The sequence below is a fragment of the Dama dama genome, chromosome 29 (genome assembly GCF_033118175.1).
Source record: "Dama dama isolate Ldn47 chromosome 29, ASM3311817v1, whole genome shotgun sequence".
NCBI lineage: Eukaryota > Metazoa > Chordata > Mammalia > Artiodactyla > Cervidae > Dama > Dama dama.
The window spans coordinates 66,106,463-66,122,603 of NC_083709.1; the positions used below are offsets into that span (position 1 = coordinate 66,106,463).

The 16,141-nt window shown below is 46.4% G+C and overlaps 1 protein-coding gene across 4 annotated transcripts in view; it reads left to right on the forward strand.

Moving 5' to 3' along the window:
• The window catches only part of UNC13B (unc-13 homolog B), a 202,054-nt gene that overhangs the window by 178,667 nt on the left and 7,246 nt on the right, over positions 1-16,141 (forward strand). For all 4 annotated transcript variants that reach the window (XM_061132177.1, XM_061132175.1, XM_061132176.1 and 1 more), the window contains 9 exons: positions 19-87; positions 1,477-1,566; positions 1,910-2,038; positions 8,972-9,099; positions 9,739-9,824; positions 14,727-14,853; positions 14,985-15,081; positions 15,315-15,458; positions 15,765-15,842. In XM_061132177.1, the coding sequence (XP_060988160.1) occupies positions 19-87; positions 1,477-1,566; positions 1,910-2,038; positions 8,972-9,099; positions 9,739-9,824; positions 14,727-14,853; positions 14,985-15,081; positions 15,315-15,458; positions 15,765-15,842 (948 nt within the window). The remainder of the gene's footprint in view (positions 1-18; positions 88-1,476; positions 1,567-1,909; positions 2,039-8,971; positions 9,100-9,738; positions 9,825-14,726; positions 14,854-14,984; positions 15,082-15,314; positions 15,459-15,764; positions 15,843-16,141) is intronic.

The following is a 16,141-nucleotide window of genomic DNA, read 5'->3' on the forward strand; positions in this document are numbered from 1 at the left end:
TTTGTTTACCACCCTCAGAAAGAGAGATTTGTGAAACTCCTGGACCAGCTGCACAATTCACTGAGGATTGACCTCTCTACCTACAGGGTGAGTGAAGACATGGCTGTGGGGTGGGACGAAGCATAATATCAAGATCAGTCTAGAGAGACTATGGGCCAATCACAACTATAAAAATTGAAGGCAAGGAAAATTAGTCCTTTTCATCACATCTGAGTATGGCCAGCATCACTGACACCTGTGGGTCTTCTAACTCCAGGGGCCATACAGTGTTTAAACAGTAGCAGGTGTCGTTGCTCTTTATAGATAGTTGGCTTTCTAACCCCGCACATATCACCCTACCAAACTCTCTGATGACATTCCCATCAGGGGGTCTCCTAAGGATACTCTCGTCCAGAAATGCCCTTTAAAACATAGATAGTTACCTTTTCTTGTTGTGTCTTGCCACATTCTCCTCATTTTCCAGGCAAGGTGTGTGAATCTGGCTAAGGGAAAAGAGAGTAGCTTGGCTTGGGCCAGTAATTTGTAGCAGATATGTCCATTTCTAGAATGGAGGGAGGACAGAGATGTAGCAGGAAGGTGAGTGTCTAGATCAGGACAGGGAAATGGGCAGTTTTTTTTGTTCTTCCTAAGTTAGGCCTTCTTAGAATGACTTCATTACTTGCTTTAAAGTGTTGTGAATTTCCAGAACAGGCAATATACCCACATTAAAAAGTAAGTATAAAACAACCTCAAAGTCAAGAAGTGCAATTTTAATTATCTGCACCTTCAGCGCCCTCCATTTGCACGAATAATGGAGAGTTGACTGTATATCTTGTATTTGGCATATAAGTAGCCCTTTGAAGGTTTAAAAAAAGCAACCCTTAAAATGGAGAGTGGTGCTGCATCTTCCTTAAGCTCTCCTTGGCAGCTTCTCCCTGAAACTCATGCCAAAAGGAAAGAAAGATCCTAAGGTGGAAAGATCCTAAGGAACTCACTCCAAAAGCAGTTCTGCTCACAGCTTTGCCATCTGCTGGCTCCAGAATGGTGGAGTAACCGGGATCCACTGTACAGAAAGTATACGTCCTGGATCCCAGTCCTTTCTGTAGTGTGGCTCCACTTATATTCCATGGTATACAGTTAGATTGTAACTTCTGAAGAACTCACTGTTTGGGTGTAAGACTCTTCACCCAAGAAAAAGTGTGTGTGTGTGTGAATGTCTGTATGTTTATTTGTGCAAATACTCACATGTTGCATGGGAAGTAGAGTTGGGGGTAGGACGTGTTGCTTTCTGGGCCTGGGGTTATTAACACCTGCTTTTGGCAAGGGCCTGAGTCCATGGAAAAGAGAGAGAGACAGCAGTCTTACAGCACTTTTGTTCTGCTTCACTAGGAAAGATCCCTGTGGGTGGTCCTTAGGAAGCTTCTTATCTCTTGCTTTTGGCAGGGAAGGCTTTCATGTTCTTCTGTTCCTCTCTTACATTTGCTTGGTTTGCAACAGAATAATTTCCCTGCTGGGAGCCCTGAGCGACTTCAGGACTTAAAGTCCACAGTGGATTTGCTGACCAGCATTACTTTCTTCCGAATGAAGGTAAGAGATAAATTTGGGCTGGGTGGTGCTAGGCCGGGGACGTGGCCCCAGGGACATGGAAGCTAAGAATCATTGAGTATAGTATAAGGCTATAGGATCCATCATCTCTAAGCCCATATTTCCATACATCTGTTCCTGAGTTACTTCCAAGAAGATCATGGATCAAGAAGGATGGACTAGGTAGTTCTCTCCATCAGCTGTCCTGACAGTTTCATCTCAGGGCAAGGCCCAGGGACCTCAAGAAAGATGAAGGAATCTGGGATAGTTTGGGGGCACTTCTAGGAAGAGATCTCACTCAGGTCAGCAGGACTCTGGACCCATATTTTTTTAAATTAATTGGCAGGTGCAAGAACTTCAGAGCCCTCCAAGAGCCAGCCAGGTGGTAAAAGATTGTGTGAAGGCCTGTTTGAACTCAACATATGAGTACATCTTCAACAACTGCCATGACCTGTACAGCCGCCAGTACCAGCTGGTAAGAGGGTCGGGCTCGGGTGGGGCCGGCTGTCAGTGCTTCTCGAAGCCTCAGCTTTCTTTCCTATGATTGTGGTGGAAGGGAGCTCAGGAAAAGTCCTTGATGTTCTCAGGAGTGAGTGAGTGAGTTGTGGAGTGGGGACCATCTAGACCATGCGAGACATTTGTAGATGGATAGGAACCATTGGACAAGATGTTACATAACAGAGTTGAACAGAAACAGCAACAATAAATTTTACTTTGTTATTGAAGAAAGGGACCTAAATTTGAACTCAGTTCAGGGAGTGAGTAGGTGAATTCTTAGTCCTTCCTAGAGTCTGCTTTCCCCCTGAAGTTAATTTTATTCTGACTCATGTGAACACCTCTGTGTTCCAGGCTCCCTTCCCCTGAGATCTGAGCTGCTGGAGCCTTTGTTTAGCTTGCCACACTCAAGGCTTTGTCATCCGTCTACAGGTTCTCTCTGTTGGGGAAAGACACTATTTTTAGCTTTTATCTTTCAGTTATGCGAGAGTCTGTCTGAATACTTGACCTCTATTCCCTAGGTCTTCCTTGGTGGCTTAGTTGTTAAAGAGTCTGCCTGCAATGAGGGAGACCCAGGTTCAATCCCTGACTCAGGAAGATCCCCTGGAGAAGGGAATGACAACCCACTCCAGTATTCTTGGACAGAAGAACCTTTTGGCTTCAGTCCATGCGGTCACAAAGAGGAGTCAGACCTAGTTTTAGATAAATCTAGACTTTGAAAGAGGCCTTATAAACCATTCAAGGACTTTCTTTAGCCTTTTCATTTTGCTGTGTTTTTTTTTTTAACTTTCTCTCACTCTTATTTTCTCATTATTTGTACTGAAGTAAACCCTTAGTGAAAGTGAAAATCACTCAGTCGTGTCCGACTCTTTGTGACCCCGTATATACAGTCCATGGAATTCTTCAGGCCAGAATACTGGAGTGGGTAGCCTTTCCCTTCTCCAGGGGATCTTCCCAACCCAGAGATCAAGCCTAGGTCTCTCACATTGCAGGCAGATTCTTTACCAGCTGAGCCACAGGGGAAGCCCAAGAATACTGGAGTGGGTAGCTAATCACTTCTCCAGCAGATCTTCCTGACCCAAGAGTCAAACTGGGATCTCCTGCATTGCAGATGGATTCTCTACCAACTGAGCTTTCAGGGAAGCCTGAAGTAAACCCTTAGTGTCTTTCATTTCCCTCTACTGACCTTCAGTCGTTGATTCATTCATCTATCTGTTCTTTGGACAAGGTCAAGCACTAGGGATATAATCTACATCTCACCCACATTTATCTCTTCTCTTTTTGATAAAAGGCATTCTAACAGATATGAGGTGATACCTCATTGGTTTGCATTTCCCCAATGATTCAGTTCCACTGTATAGTCATGAGGGATTTGATTTAGGTCATACCTGAATGGTCTAGTGGTTTTCCCTACTTTCTTCAATTTAAGTCTGAATTTGGCAATAAGGAGTTCATGATCTGAGCCACAATCAGCTCCCAGTCTTGTTTTTGCTGACTGTATAGAGTTTCTCCATCTTTGGCTGCAGAAAATATAATCAGTCTGATTTTGGTATTGACCATCTGGTGATGTCCATGTGTAGAGTCTTCTCTTGTGTTGTTGGAAGAGGGTGTTTGCTATGACCAGTGTGTTCTCTTGGCAAAACTCTATTAGCCTTTGCCCTGCTTCATTCCATACTCCAAGGCCAAATTTGCCTGTTACTCTAAATGTTTCTCGACTTCCTACTTTTACATTCTAGTCCCCTATAATGAAAAAGACGTCTTTTTTTCAGTGTTAGTTCTAAAAAGTCTTGTAGGTCTTCATAGAACCGTTCAACTTCAGCTTCTTCAGCGTTACTGGTTGGGGCACAGGCTTGGATTACCGTGATATTGAATGGTTTGCCTTGGAAATGAACAGAGATCATTCTGTCATTTTTGAGAATGCATCCAAGTACTGCATTTTGGACTCTTTTGTTGACCATGATGGCTCCTCCATTTCTTCTAAGGGATTCCTGCCCACAATAGTAGATACAATGGTCATCTGAGTTAAATTCACCCATTCCAGTCCATTTTAGTTTGCTGATTCCTAGAATGTCGACATTCACTGTTGCCATCTCCTGTTTGACCACTTCCAATTTGCCTTGATTCATGGACCTAACATTCCAGGTTCCTATGCAATATTGCTCTTTACAGCATCGGACCTTGCTTCTATCACCAGTCACATCCACAACTGGGTATTGTTTTGGCTTTGGCTCCATCCCTTCATTCTTTCTGGAGTTATTTCTCCAGTGATCTGCAGTAGCATATTGGGCATCTACCGACCTGGGGAGCTCCTCTTTCAGTATCCTATCATTTTGCCTTTTCATACTGTTCATGGGGTTTGAAGGCAAAAATACTGAAGTGGTTTGCCATTCCCTTCTCCAGTGGACCACATTCTGTCAGACCTCTCCACCACGACCCGTCCGTCTTGGGTGGCCCCACACGGCATGGCTTAGTTTCATTGAGTTAGACAAGACTGTGGTCCTGTGATCAGATTGGCTAGTTTTCTGTGATTATGGTTTCAGTGTGTCTGCCCTCTGATGCCCTCTCGCAACACCTACCGTCTTACTTGGGTTTCTCTTACCTTGGACGTGGGGTATCTCTTCACGGCTGCTCCAGCAAAGCGCAGCCACTGCTCCTGACCTTGGATGAGGAGTATTTCCTCACTGCTGCCCCTCCTGACCTCGGACGTGGGGTAGCTCCTCTCGGCCACCTCCCCTGACCTCGGGCATGGGGTAGCTCCTCTCAGCCGCTCCTGTGCCGTCGCAGCCTGGTGCTCTCTGTCACCGCCCCGACCTTGGGCGAGGCGTAGCTCCTCACGGCCACACTTCTGTGTGGTCCGTTGCAGCCGGCACACTTCTGCGCGGTCCAGAACTGAATGATTCAGTTCAGTTCAATTCAGTCGCTCAATCCTGTCCGACTCTTTGCAACCCCACGGACTGCAGCATGCCAGGCTTCCCTGTCCATCACCAGCTCCTGGAACTTCCTCAAACTTGTGTTCATTGAGTTGGTGATGCCATCCAACCATCTCATCCTCTGTCATACCCTTCTCCTCCCTCCCTCAATCTTTCCCAGCTTCAGGGTCTTTTCCAGTGAGTCAGTTCTTTGCATCAGGTGGCCAAAGTATTGGAGTTTCAGCTTCAAAATAAGTCCTTCCAATGAATATTCAGGACTGATTTCCTTTATGATGGACTGGTTGGATCTCCTTGCAGTCCAAGGGACTCTCAAGAGTCTTCTCCAATACCACAGTTTAAAAGCATCAATTCTTCGGCGCTCAGCTTTCTTTATAGTCCAATCTCACATCCATATATGACTACTGGAAAAACCATAGCTTTGACCAGATGGACCTTTGTTGGCAAAGTAATGTCTATGCTTTTTAATATGCTGCCTAGGTTGGTCATAACTTTTCTTCCAAGGAGCAAGCGTCTTTTAATTTCATGGCTGCAGTCACCACCTGCAGTGATTTTGGAGCCCCCCAAAGTAAAGTCTGTCGCTGTTTCCATTGTTTCCCCATATATTTGCCATGAAGTGATGGGACCAGATGCCATCATCTTAGTTTTCTAAATGTTGAGTTTTAAGCCAACTTTTTGACTCTCCTCTTTCACTTTCATCAAGAGGCTCTTTAGTTCTTATTCGCTTTCTGCCATAAGGGTGGTGTCATCTGCATATCTGAGGTTATTGATATTTCTCCCTTCAATCTTGATTCCAGCTTGTGCTTCCTCCAGCCCAGCGTTTCTCATGATATACTCTGCATATAAGTTAAATAACCAGGGTGACAGTATACAGCCCTGATGTACTCCTTTGGAACCAGTCTGTTGTTCCATGTCCAGTTCTAACTGTTGCTTCTTGACCTGTGTACAGATTTCTCAGGAGGCAGGTCAGGTGGTCTGGTATTCCCATCTCTTGAAGAATTTTCCTCAGTTTGTTGTGATCCACACAGTCAAAGGCTTTGGCATAGTCAATAAAGCAGAAGGAGATGTTTTTCTGGAACTCTCTTGCTTTTTCAATGATCCAGCGAATGTTGGCAATTTGATCTCTGGCTCCTCTGCCTTTTCTAAATCCAGCTGGAACATCTGGAAGTTTTTGGTTCACATGTTGTTGAAGCCTGGCGTGGAGAATTTTGAGCATTACTTTGTTAGCGTGTTAGATGAGTGCAATTGTGTGGTAGTTTGAGCATTCTTTGGCATTGCCTTTCTTTGATATTGGAATGAAAATTGACCTTTTCCAGTCCTGTGGCCACTGCTGAGTTTTCCAAATTTACTGGCATATTGAGTGCAGCACTTTCACAGCATCATCTTTTAGGGTTTGAAATAGCTCAACTGGAATGCAATCACCTCCACTAGCTTTGTTCATAATGATGCTTCCTAAGGCCTACTTGACTTCACATTCCAGGATGTCTGGCTCTAGGTGAGTGATCAGGCCACCATGATTACCTGGGTCATGAAGATCTTTTTTGTACAGTTCTTTGTGTATTCTTGCCACCTCTTTTTAATATCTTCTGCTTCTGTTAGGTTCATACCATTTCTGTCCTTTATTGAGCCCATCTTTGCATGAAAGGTTCCCTTGGTATCTCAAATATTCTTGAAAAGATCTCTAGTCTTTCCCATTCTATTGTTTTCCTCTATTTGTTTGCATGGATCACTGAGGAAGACTTTCTTATCTCTCCTTGCTGTTCTTTGGAACTCTGCATTCAAATGGGTACGTCTTTCCTTTTCTCCTTTGCCTTTTCGCTTCTCTTCTTTTCACAGCTGTCTGTAAGGCCTCTTCAGACAGCCGTTTGGACAGTTTGCATTTCTTTCTCTCGGGGGTGGTCTTGATAGTGTCATGAACCTCCGTCCATAGTTCTTCAAGCACTGTATCCGGTCTAATCTCTTGAATCTATTTCTCACTTCCACTGCATAATCATAAGGGATTTGATTTAGGTCATACCTGAATGGTCTAGTGGTTTTTCCTACTTTCTTCAATTTCAGTCTGAATTTGGCAATGAGAAGTTCATCATTTGAGCCACAGTCAATTCCCAGTCTTGTTTTTGCTGACTGTATAGAGCTTCTCCATCTTTGGCTGCAAAGAATATAATCAGTCTGATTTCGGTGTTGACCATCTGGTGACATCCATGTGTAGAGTCTTCTCTTGTGTTGTTGGAAGAAAGTGTTTGCTATGACCAGTGCGTTCTCTTGTTAAAACTCTATTAGCCTTTGCCCTGCTTCATTCTGTACTCCAAGGCCAAATTTGCCTGTTACTCCAGGTATTTCTTGACTTCCTACTTTTGCATTCCAGTCATCTATAATGAAAAGGACATCTTTTTTGGGTGTTAGTTCTAGAAGGTCTTGTAGGTCTTCATAGAACTGTTCAACTTCAGCTTCTTGAGCATTACTGGTCGGGGCAGAGACTTGGATTACTGTGCTGTTGGATGGTTTGCCTTGGAAACGAACAGAGATTATTCTGTCATTTTTGACATTGCATCCAAGTACTGCATTTCGGACTCTTTGGTTGACCATGATGGCTACTCCATTTCTTCTAAGGGATTCCTGCCCACAGTAGTAGATATAATGGTCATGAGTTAAATTCACCCATTCCAGTCCATTTTAGTTCACTGATTCCTAAATTGTTGATGTTCACTCTTGCCATCTCCTGTTTGACCACTTCCAATTTGCCTTCATTCGTGGACCTAACATTCCAGGTTCCTATGCAATATTGCTCTTTACAGAATCAGACTTTACTTCCATCACCAGTCACATCCACATCCCCAGTGATTGGTGATATTGAAAACTTTTCCATGTACTTGTTGGGCATTAGTGTGTTTCCTTTGGAGAAATATCTGTTTAAGTCTTCTTCCCATTTTTTATGTCAGTTTGGGGTTTTTTTTTGTTTGTTTTGCTTTTTGCTGTTGAGTTATTTGAGTTCCTTATCTATTTGGGGAATTAACCCCTTATCAGATAGGTGGTTTACAAATACTTTCCACCAATTGTAGGTTGTCTTTTTATTTTGTTGTTTCTTTTGCTGTGTAGAAACCTTTTAGTTTGATATAGTCTTACTTTTTGATTTTTGGTTTTGTTGTCATATCCAAAATGACTGTCAGGGAGCTTTTTCCATGTTTTTTTTTTCCTAGGAGTTTTATGGTTTCAGGTCTTACATTTAAGTCCTTAATCCATTTTGCGTTAGTTTTGGTGGCTGGTATAAGATATGGGTCCGATTTCATTCTTTTGCTTGTGGATATCCAGTTTTCCCAACATCATTTATTGAAGAGACTATCCTTTCCGCATTGAATATTCTTGGCTCCCCAAGGCTTTTTCTTATCCAGCTAGGCAAATAACTTCCAAATACAGTTCTTCACCCTAATGACTTTCAGGAGGCTAAGGGAAGTTTTGCTTCCCTGAGGGCTGGGCCAGCCTGCATGCTGGATCTGTTCTGTAGCTCCTGCAGAACTTGAAGGAACTTCTCAGAGCTGAGATGTACTTGTGTGTGGTGGGGCAGTGGGTGATGTTAGAGGAGGGCCACCACTAGAATAGAAGAACTGCCAGTGGGGATCACATGGAACTAGACCTATTTAGACTGAAGGGGCTGTTTACTTCAACCAGGAATTCACTATGCTCATAGCTACTGGGAGAAGAAGGAAGGGAGACAGGCATCTTTATGTCTCCTGGACTGATCAAGCTTAGTAAAGCAGTGCTCTGGAGCTTGGGAGAGAAGTTCTCAGGGACAGATTCTTTCTGTTCAAGTGGTCCCAGTGGTCACCGCTCTGATAGAACGGGCGGTGGTGTCTTGTGGAAGACAGGGTATAGGAGAGGAAGGGTGCCTGATTCTAAAGGATGGGGCATGGCGTGGGGAAGGGGGAGAGGAAGACTCTCCATATTCTCCTCTGACTCTCACTATCTATCACCATCTTCTCGGGAATAAGAATCAGGAGCTGCCTCCAGAGGAACAGGGGCCCAGCATTAGGAACCTGGATTTCTGGCCCAAACTCATCACACTCATTGTGTCAATCATAGAGGAAGATAAGAATTCCTACACCCTCGTTCTGAACCAGTAAGTGTCACTGCACTTGGCCTTTCTGTTTGGTGGTTGGTTTGTCCCCCTGTCTAACAGCCTCTTTCTTTCCTGTCTCTGTGTGTTCACAGTGCCACCTCTTCCTCCTGTTCGTCCATCTGTCCCTCTGTCCCTTGTATCTGTCTGGGTAACTCTTTCTGGAGACAGGTGTGGAAACATAATGAGGGGCCCCGCCCAGACTGAGCCAGCCTCCCTGGAGAGAGACCTCTGGGAGTGGCTGCCCTTGGCGTCCCTGGGGACCCAGAGACCAGGCCTGCATGTGTCTGTCCACTGTGAATAAAGAGAGCCTTCTGATGCCCAACTTCTTGCTCCTTCTGCTAGCTTATTTAGCCTGGGCTTGTCTTTCAGCCTCAACCCTTCTCCTCTTGGCCAGAGTTCCCTGCCTTCTAGGCATCATCTCCCTTAGGGCCACCTTGCCTGAGGGGATCCTCTGCCCCAATGTGTCCCTCTGCCTGCCACTGGCCCTGGGTCCTTATTCTGCAGTTGGAGCCTGGCCCTGTTTCCTAGGCTTCTCCTCTCTTCAATCTGACCTCCAAGAACTAGTCCTATTGGCCTTAGAATTACTCAAATCAAATGCCTCTGCCATATTCTCTGACTGTGTCTTCTTCCATCATCCAGGTTTCCCCAGGAGTTGAATGTGGGAAAAGTCAGCGCAGAAGTGATGTGGCAACTCTTTGCCCAAGACATGAAATATGCACTGGAGGGTAAGGGTGTGCCCATGGCAGTGGGCTGCAAACCCCTAGCCAAAGCACCTATTTGCCATCCCTTTCTTCTCTCAGACAACTACATGTTCTAGGTGAATAGTTCAGTGAGAAACTAGAGGGATTCTAGGCATAGTGGGTGATAGGCCTCAGGAGACCTTGGGTAGGTAAAGCTTCAACCAAAGGAGTAATGGGAATTGCTGTGTGGATATAGGTTCCTCCTTCCAGCTCCAGAGCAAGTGCCTATTTCACACTTTCCCAGCCCAGAGATAAACTCTTCCCATGCTAGCTGTTCTCAAGTTGGCCCACTCCCTAGAGAATAGTCTTATGACACTTGCCTTTACAGTTTTACAGAATCATGGAACTTTAAATACATAGATAAGATTATTTTCTCACACCGTAGACTGCCTGGCCTGATTTTCTTTGAAAGTTGTTCTAGACTGGCATGACAAACCCAGAAAGATACTTCTTCCCTCACTTCTTCCATGGAACCAGTTATTACTCATCTTGTTCATTCTGCTTATTCTTCTGTTCATTTCCCACTTTGGCCCACAAAGAGATCACTCCTTACCTGTGTCAGACCTTCCTGTTTCTCCCCATCTGTGCTCACTCACTTGGCTGCGTTTCCTGTGGCTGTATGCTACGCTAGTCATCTCCTCAGTCTGTGAAAGTGGACCTGGATGGAGGGGGAGCAGTCTGGAGCAAGGACAAACCAGAGTCTGCGTGTGTTATTTGGGTAGGGTGGGAGGAAACGGGTAACCCTCTCAGACTTTTACACGTTTGAGGTTTAGGAGCAGTATGTTTTGAGGTTGAAAGAAACCTTGCAGATCTGTGCTTACTTTGAGACAGTCACGTGCTGTCCGGGCACGTTCTGTAACTCTTCCCCGGAGCAGGCTGCCTCCTGTCCGTGCTGGGTCATGCCTGGGGCTGCAGCCCATGCCTTAGCTGGTGTGGCCTCTGACTTGGTCACATGTCCCTTTCCCCCAGGCAGCACATGGTGAGTGTGATGGGGAGTACTGCCCCAGTTCTTAAAGAACTCCAGCTCTTGTGGATTTGGGGAGGCGGGGGGCGGGAAGACAAGTACCTGTGAAAAGTGTATTAATTCCACAAGAGCAAGAGTGTAAGGCTGGGCAGAGGTTTTTCAAACAGAGGAAATAAGTAAAAATGGGAAATGGCGAGAGCAGGGTGAAGGTGAGGGCAGGAGAGGGGCGTGCAGTCCTGGGCTCCAGGACTTCTAACTGCTGCCTGCTAAGTCAGCTCTGCTTTTATCAATTTTATATGAGGCTTTAAATGAAATTTCTTTCAAAAGGGGAATTCTGCTGATGTTTAAAATAAACATAAAAGAGTTGAAAACTGCTTTAAAGAAAGAACTCATGTTGACCTGGTTTCAAATCTCAGTTTTACCACTTACTGCACAGTGTGTTCTTAGACTAAGCTACTTAACTCTTGTGAGCTCCCATTTTTTTTTTCATCTATAAAATGGGAGTGATGATGGCATCTATTTCGCTGAGCTAATGAAGTGGCTGAGATGTATGTGACATACTTAGCATACTGCCTGACATTTATTAAAGGCACATGAGTAGAGATGCAGTGTTAACACAGTAGTATTTTTATAAGATTTTACCTCAGTGGAAAACGGGGGCAGGCAGAACAGGGAGAGACTGGAAGCTGGGTGCAGACAATGTGATCGTTTATGGCAGGGGGGTGGGCTGGAATTATAGCAGAGAACTTAGAGGAAGAATGGGCTTGGATAGACATCTGAAGGAAGCTGTGACAGGGCTTAGTGACTGTCAGAATGGTGAAGGGCAAGAGAAGGGGAGAGGTTTGGAGACCTGGTTGATAAAAGGATAGTGTTGATTGCTGCTGTTAAAATGCTACCTTCACTCAGACTTTTGAAAGTCAACTTTATTGAGGTATAATATGCATAAAATAAAATAATACTCTAAGAGTACAATTTGATGAGTTTTGACAAATAAGTACACCTGTGTAACTACTGACCCAGTTAGGATACAGAACAGAAAGTCTCTTCAGTAAATCCCCACCCTGTTCACCAAGCATATTGAGTACATTCTTTGTGCCACATACTGTGCTAGTTGTTGGGACCCCAGTGAGATAAATGAGGCATAGTCCGAGCTGGTGAGAAGCTCAGATCAGTCTAGATGACAGACCTATAAATTGGCAGTTATAGTTCAAACTTAAGTGCTCCCAAGGGAATAAAACTTGGGTGCTGGGAATTGTATAACCCAGACCTGGAAAGAGCACGGGAGGGCTTTCTGTAGGAGGTGATATACTGACTGACACCTGAAGGATGACAGAACTTGGCTGGCGGGGAGGGAAGGCACTCGTGACAGGGAAGGGAGAGACAGACATTTTAGGCAGAGGTTACGGTATGTTCGGAGACTTGGGTTCTAGAGAGAGCTGGCATGCTTCGGGAACTGGATGCAGCAGTTCAGTGTGATTAACACTTTAGAGTGTAGGGGAAGAGATGAGTGAGAGGTGAAGACAGAGAAGCAGGATACAGCTAGATCATACAGGAGGTTTTAAGCCATATTTAGGATTTTGGACTCCATCCTGAGGCAATTGAGAGCCATTGAACAGCAACCCAGGTTAAACAAGGGACTAACATGACCACATTTTTAATACAGAAAAGCCACTTACTCTGGCTGCCGTACGGAGAATAGGTTGGAGGAGGACCAGTTTGGAGACTATTATAGTAATCCAGGTTGGAGATGGTGGTGATGAGACCCAGACAGGTACAAGTGTGACTATAAAGAAATGGATAAATTCCAGAGAGGTTTTAGAGATGAAATTAACAGGCATTGGTGGGTTAAATGGATGTGAATAGATAGGAAGAAGGAAGACTTGAAGGTGATGCTCAGTATTGAACAAGAGGGTAAGATTCGTGTGTATACTATGTTCACCTTCAGCTGGAGATGTTAAGATAGCAAAAGATGGTGACTGGAGTTAAACCCAGGCAAAGTGAGATGCTCCATCAGTGACTCGTACAGACATGATCAGAACCAGAGAGAGATCTGGGAGAGACATCAGCAGTCTGGTAGTTGAAATCACGAGGTTGAAAGAACTCTCCAAGGAGAAAGATGAATGGAGGGAGGAATGTGGAAGTCAGGGGCAGGAGAAGGTTGAGCTACTCAATTGCCCCTTTTTAACAGATCAACCACCCTCTAACACCCCTGCCCCCCAACAATAGCCTCAAGTAACTACTGGAACATGACTCCATGAGGCTTGTTAGAATAAAGTGTGGCCAGTGTTTCATCATTCATCCTGTTAGGTTTTGTACCACAGAAGTTAATTAGAAATTAGGGATTGAGGCCAGTGTACAGATTATGGATTGACAGAGCAAGTGAGACTTCTCTGCAAATGCAGTAGCTTGGAGGTGCCTAGAAGGAAAGAATCAGGGAGCGCTGAAGGGATGGAGCAGCACTGCCCCCTGTCCCAATGGGCTGCTGACCAGAAAGGAGAGCGGGCCCCCCGGGTGGTTCCTTCTTAGTTTCTAGGTTCTCGGCCTGGTTTAAGGACAGCAGCGGGGAGAGGATGGGGCGCCCGGGGAGGGTCTCTTTGGCGTCCCTGACTCGCTCACTTTCTGTATTGGCCGTTGGGTCTCTGCTTCTTCACAAGCCTGCACTGCCATTCGCATACGAAAAGTCCTCTTTCTGGGCGGTAAGCACTTTTGGTTGTTGTCCCTTTACCTGTAGCCTTACTCCTTTTTCCTCTTCTCCGGCTCACTGCTTCATAGAAGAGTCTGCAAATGCAACCTCGGGTTGAGGCGGTGCTGCCTGCAGTGCCAGGAGATGATGTTCCTGGGACAAAGGAGCCTCTTGAGGCTGAATCCCAGACTCGCGTTTCCTCCCCGGGCGTCTGCTGCTCTGACTCACAAGGGCAGCTGGCTGTCCTGTCTGACATGGAGGCGCAGCAGCCGCGGCAACTCGGAGTTGAGCGGTAGTGTTCCCAAGGACAGCGGCCTTCCCCTCCCCGTCACTCAGCATTCTCCCCATTTTGCTTGCTTTCACCATTATGTTATATGGAAGCACACAGTTGGCTTTTAATATTCAAACAAAATTAATGCTTCATCTCTAAAGGGGGTAGATGAAGAAAACCTGTGGGTGTGGCCAGTGCTCTAGACTCTCTGGGCAAGCTGTTGGTGATCTTTATCCTAGATTTCCCAGAAGCCTCTGCAGACCTGTCTGTATAACCTTTCACATAAGCATCCCATTTCCTGCAGCAGAATGGCTCTTTCATCTGGCTGTGTTTCCATGGTTTCCACACTGACTTATTTGCATACTTCTCCGAGAGTTCATTTTCCAGTGTTTCAGCTCTGCTCTGGGACCGTTCAGTTTACCTCAGGATTGTGTTCACCGTGGCTGCTCAACTGCTCTTTCTGTTAGCTTGGGCCCACTTTGGTTTTCCCTGTCTCTGTGTGGCTGTCAGTAACCCGTGTATGTCATGTATGACTGCCCATCTCTGCATCTAAGTCCATCTGAGGACATGGCTCAGCTACTAGGATTAGTAAAGCCCTGGAAGATAAAGTGTAAAGCAAAGCATCGTCCCTCTCACGTCCTAGGCTGTTTCCCCACTGGTCAGCCTTAGCGCCCATGTCCTTTTCTCCTCTTCTTCACCAGTGGCCGGCATCTCACTTGCACTTTCAGAAGCCCGCACAGGAAGACTGTGGGCCTTATCTGGGTGTCTGACTTAGCCTCTGAAGGAAGATTTGGGTCAGGCTTTTAGCAGAATACTCACTGGTAGGGGGAGATGGCTGTGGGGAGGTGCTGGGACGCCCCCCTTCTTCTGAGACATCTGGTAGCGCCGCCCTGCTGGATCCGCCTTGGGAAAGCCCAGGAAGCGAGGCCTGCGCTGCGGTACCTGACCCCGCCTCCCTCCCCCGAGCAGAGCATGAGAAGGACAGGCTGTGCAAGAGCGCTGACTACATGAACCTGCACTTCAAGGTCAAGTGGCTGCACAATGAATACGTCCGGGATCTGCCTGCCCTCCAGGGCCAGGTGCCCGAGTACCCAGCGTGAGTCATCACGTGGGGGCTGCAGAGGGAAGGGGGGCTCAGGGGCTGGGCACTGCCAGTATCCTTGCTGCCAGGCACGGGCAGCTGCCAGGCACGAGCTCCAACCTCTCCATCTTCCTGCCTGGCTGCAGGTGGTTTGAGCAGTTTGTCCTGCAGTGGCTGGACGAGAATGAGGATGTGTCCTTGGAATTCCTGCGTGGGGCCTTGGAACGAGATAAGAAGGATGGGGTGAGTCAGGGGCTTGAACTTCACAGGTGTCTAGCCGGGTCTCCCAGCAACTAGCTGTCAGCAGGAGTCCCTGGGCGCTAGCCGGGATGGCCGTCCCCGCCTGGTGGAGTCCTTCAGGAGGGCTGTCCAGGGCCGTGGCGCCGCTCCTGCTGTGCAGACAGCCCTTCAGGGCCTGGCAGACGTGGGACGAGGTCGCAGCTGCAGATGATGACCCTGTGTGTGGCCTTCCTTAGTTCCAGCAGACATCAGAGCACGCACTCTTCTCTTGCTCTGTGGTGGACGTCTTCACACAGCTCAATCAGAGCTTTGAGATCATCCGGAAATTGGAATGCCCAGACCCCAACATCCTTGCCCACTACATGAGGAGATTTGCTAAGGTACCGTGACCCTCCTACTCTTTTCCCCTTACTCCGTTATACTCATGGCCTATCTACAGACCTGAGATCAACCCCTCTTTCTGATGGCCTTTGGGTACGCCCAGCGTCACCCCATGCTCCTTTACTTGAATCTGGGGCGGACAGGTGGGTTTGTTTCAGTGGGGTAGAGAGGGAGATTGGTCCCCTACTTTGAGATTCCTCTTTATGTACATGTTGTTAGTGTTCTGGGAGATGTGTGACCCCAGGTACGATCCTCATGGGGAAAGCTAATGGTCCCCTCTCCTTCCTCTTCCCCTTTCTTCTCAGACCATTGGGAAGGTGCTCATGGAATATGCAGACATCTTATCAAAGAACTTCCCAGCTTACTGCACAAAGGAGAAAATGGTGAGGGCCAGGCTTTTCGCTTTTGAAACTATCCTCAGAGCTGAGGGTGGGGTGATGCTCCTGACTTGTGATTCCCAGCAGGGCTGTGCTCGAGATTATGCCACAAAAGAACAAGAACCTGATAAGGAGTTCCTTTGAGCCTCCATTTGGTAATTTATCCTCTGCTGAGCTAGACCTTAGCTTAGTCTTTCTTTCTTTTTTTTTTAATACATTCAGAGAGTTATAAAGGGTAATCCCATGAACACCTGGGGCTCCCCCCATTCAGGATTAAAGCAGAAACATTTGCTTCTAGTCTTCAC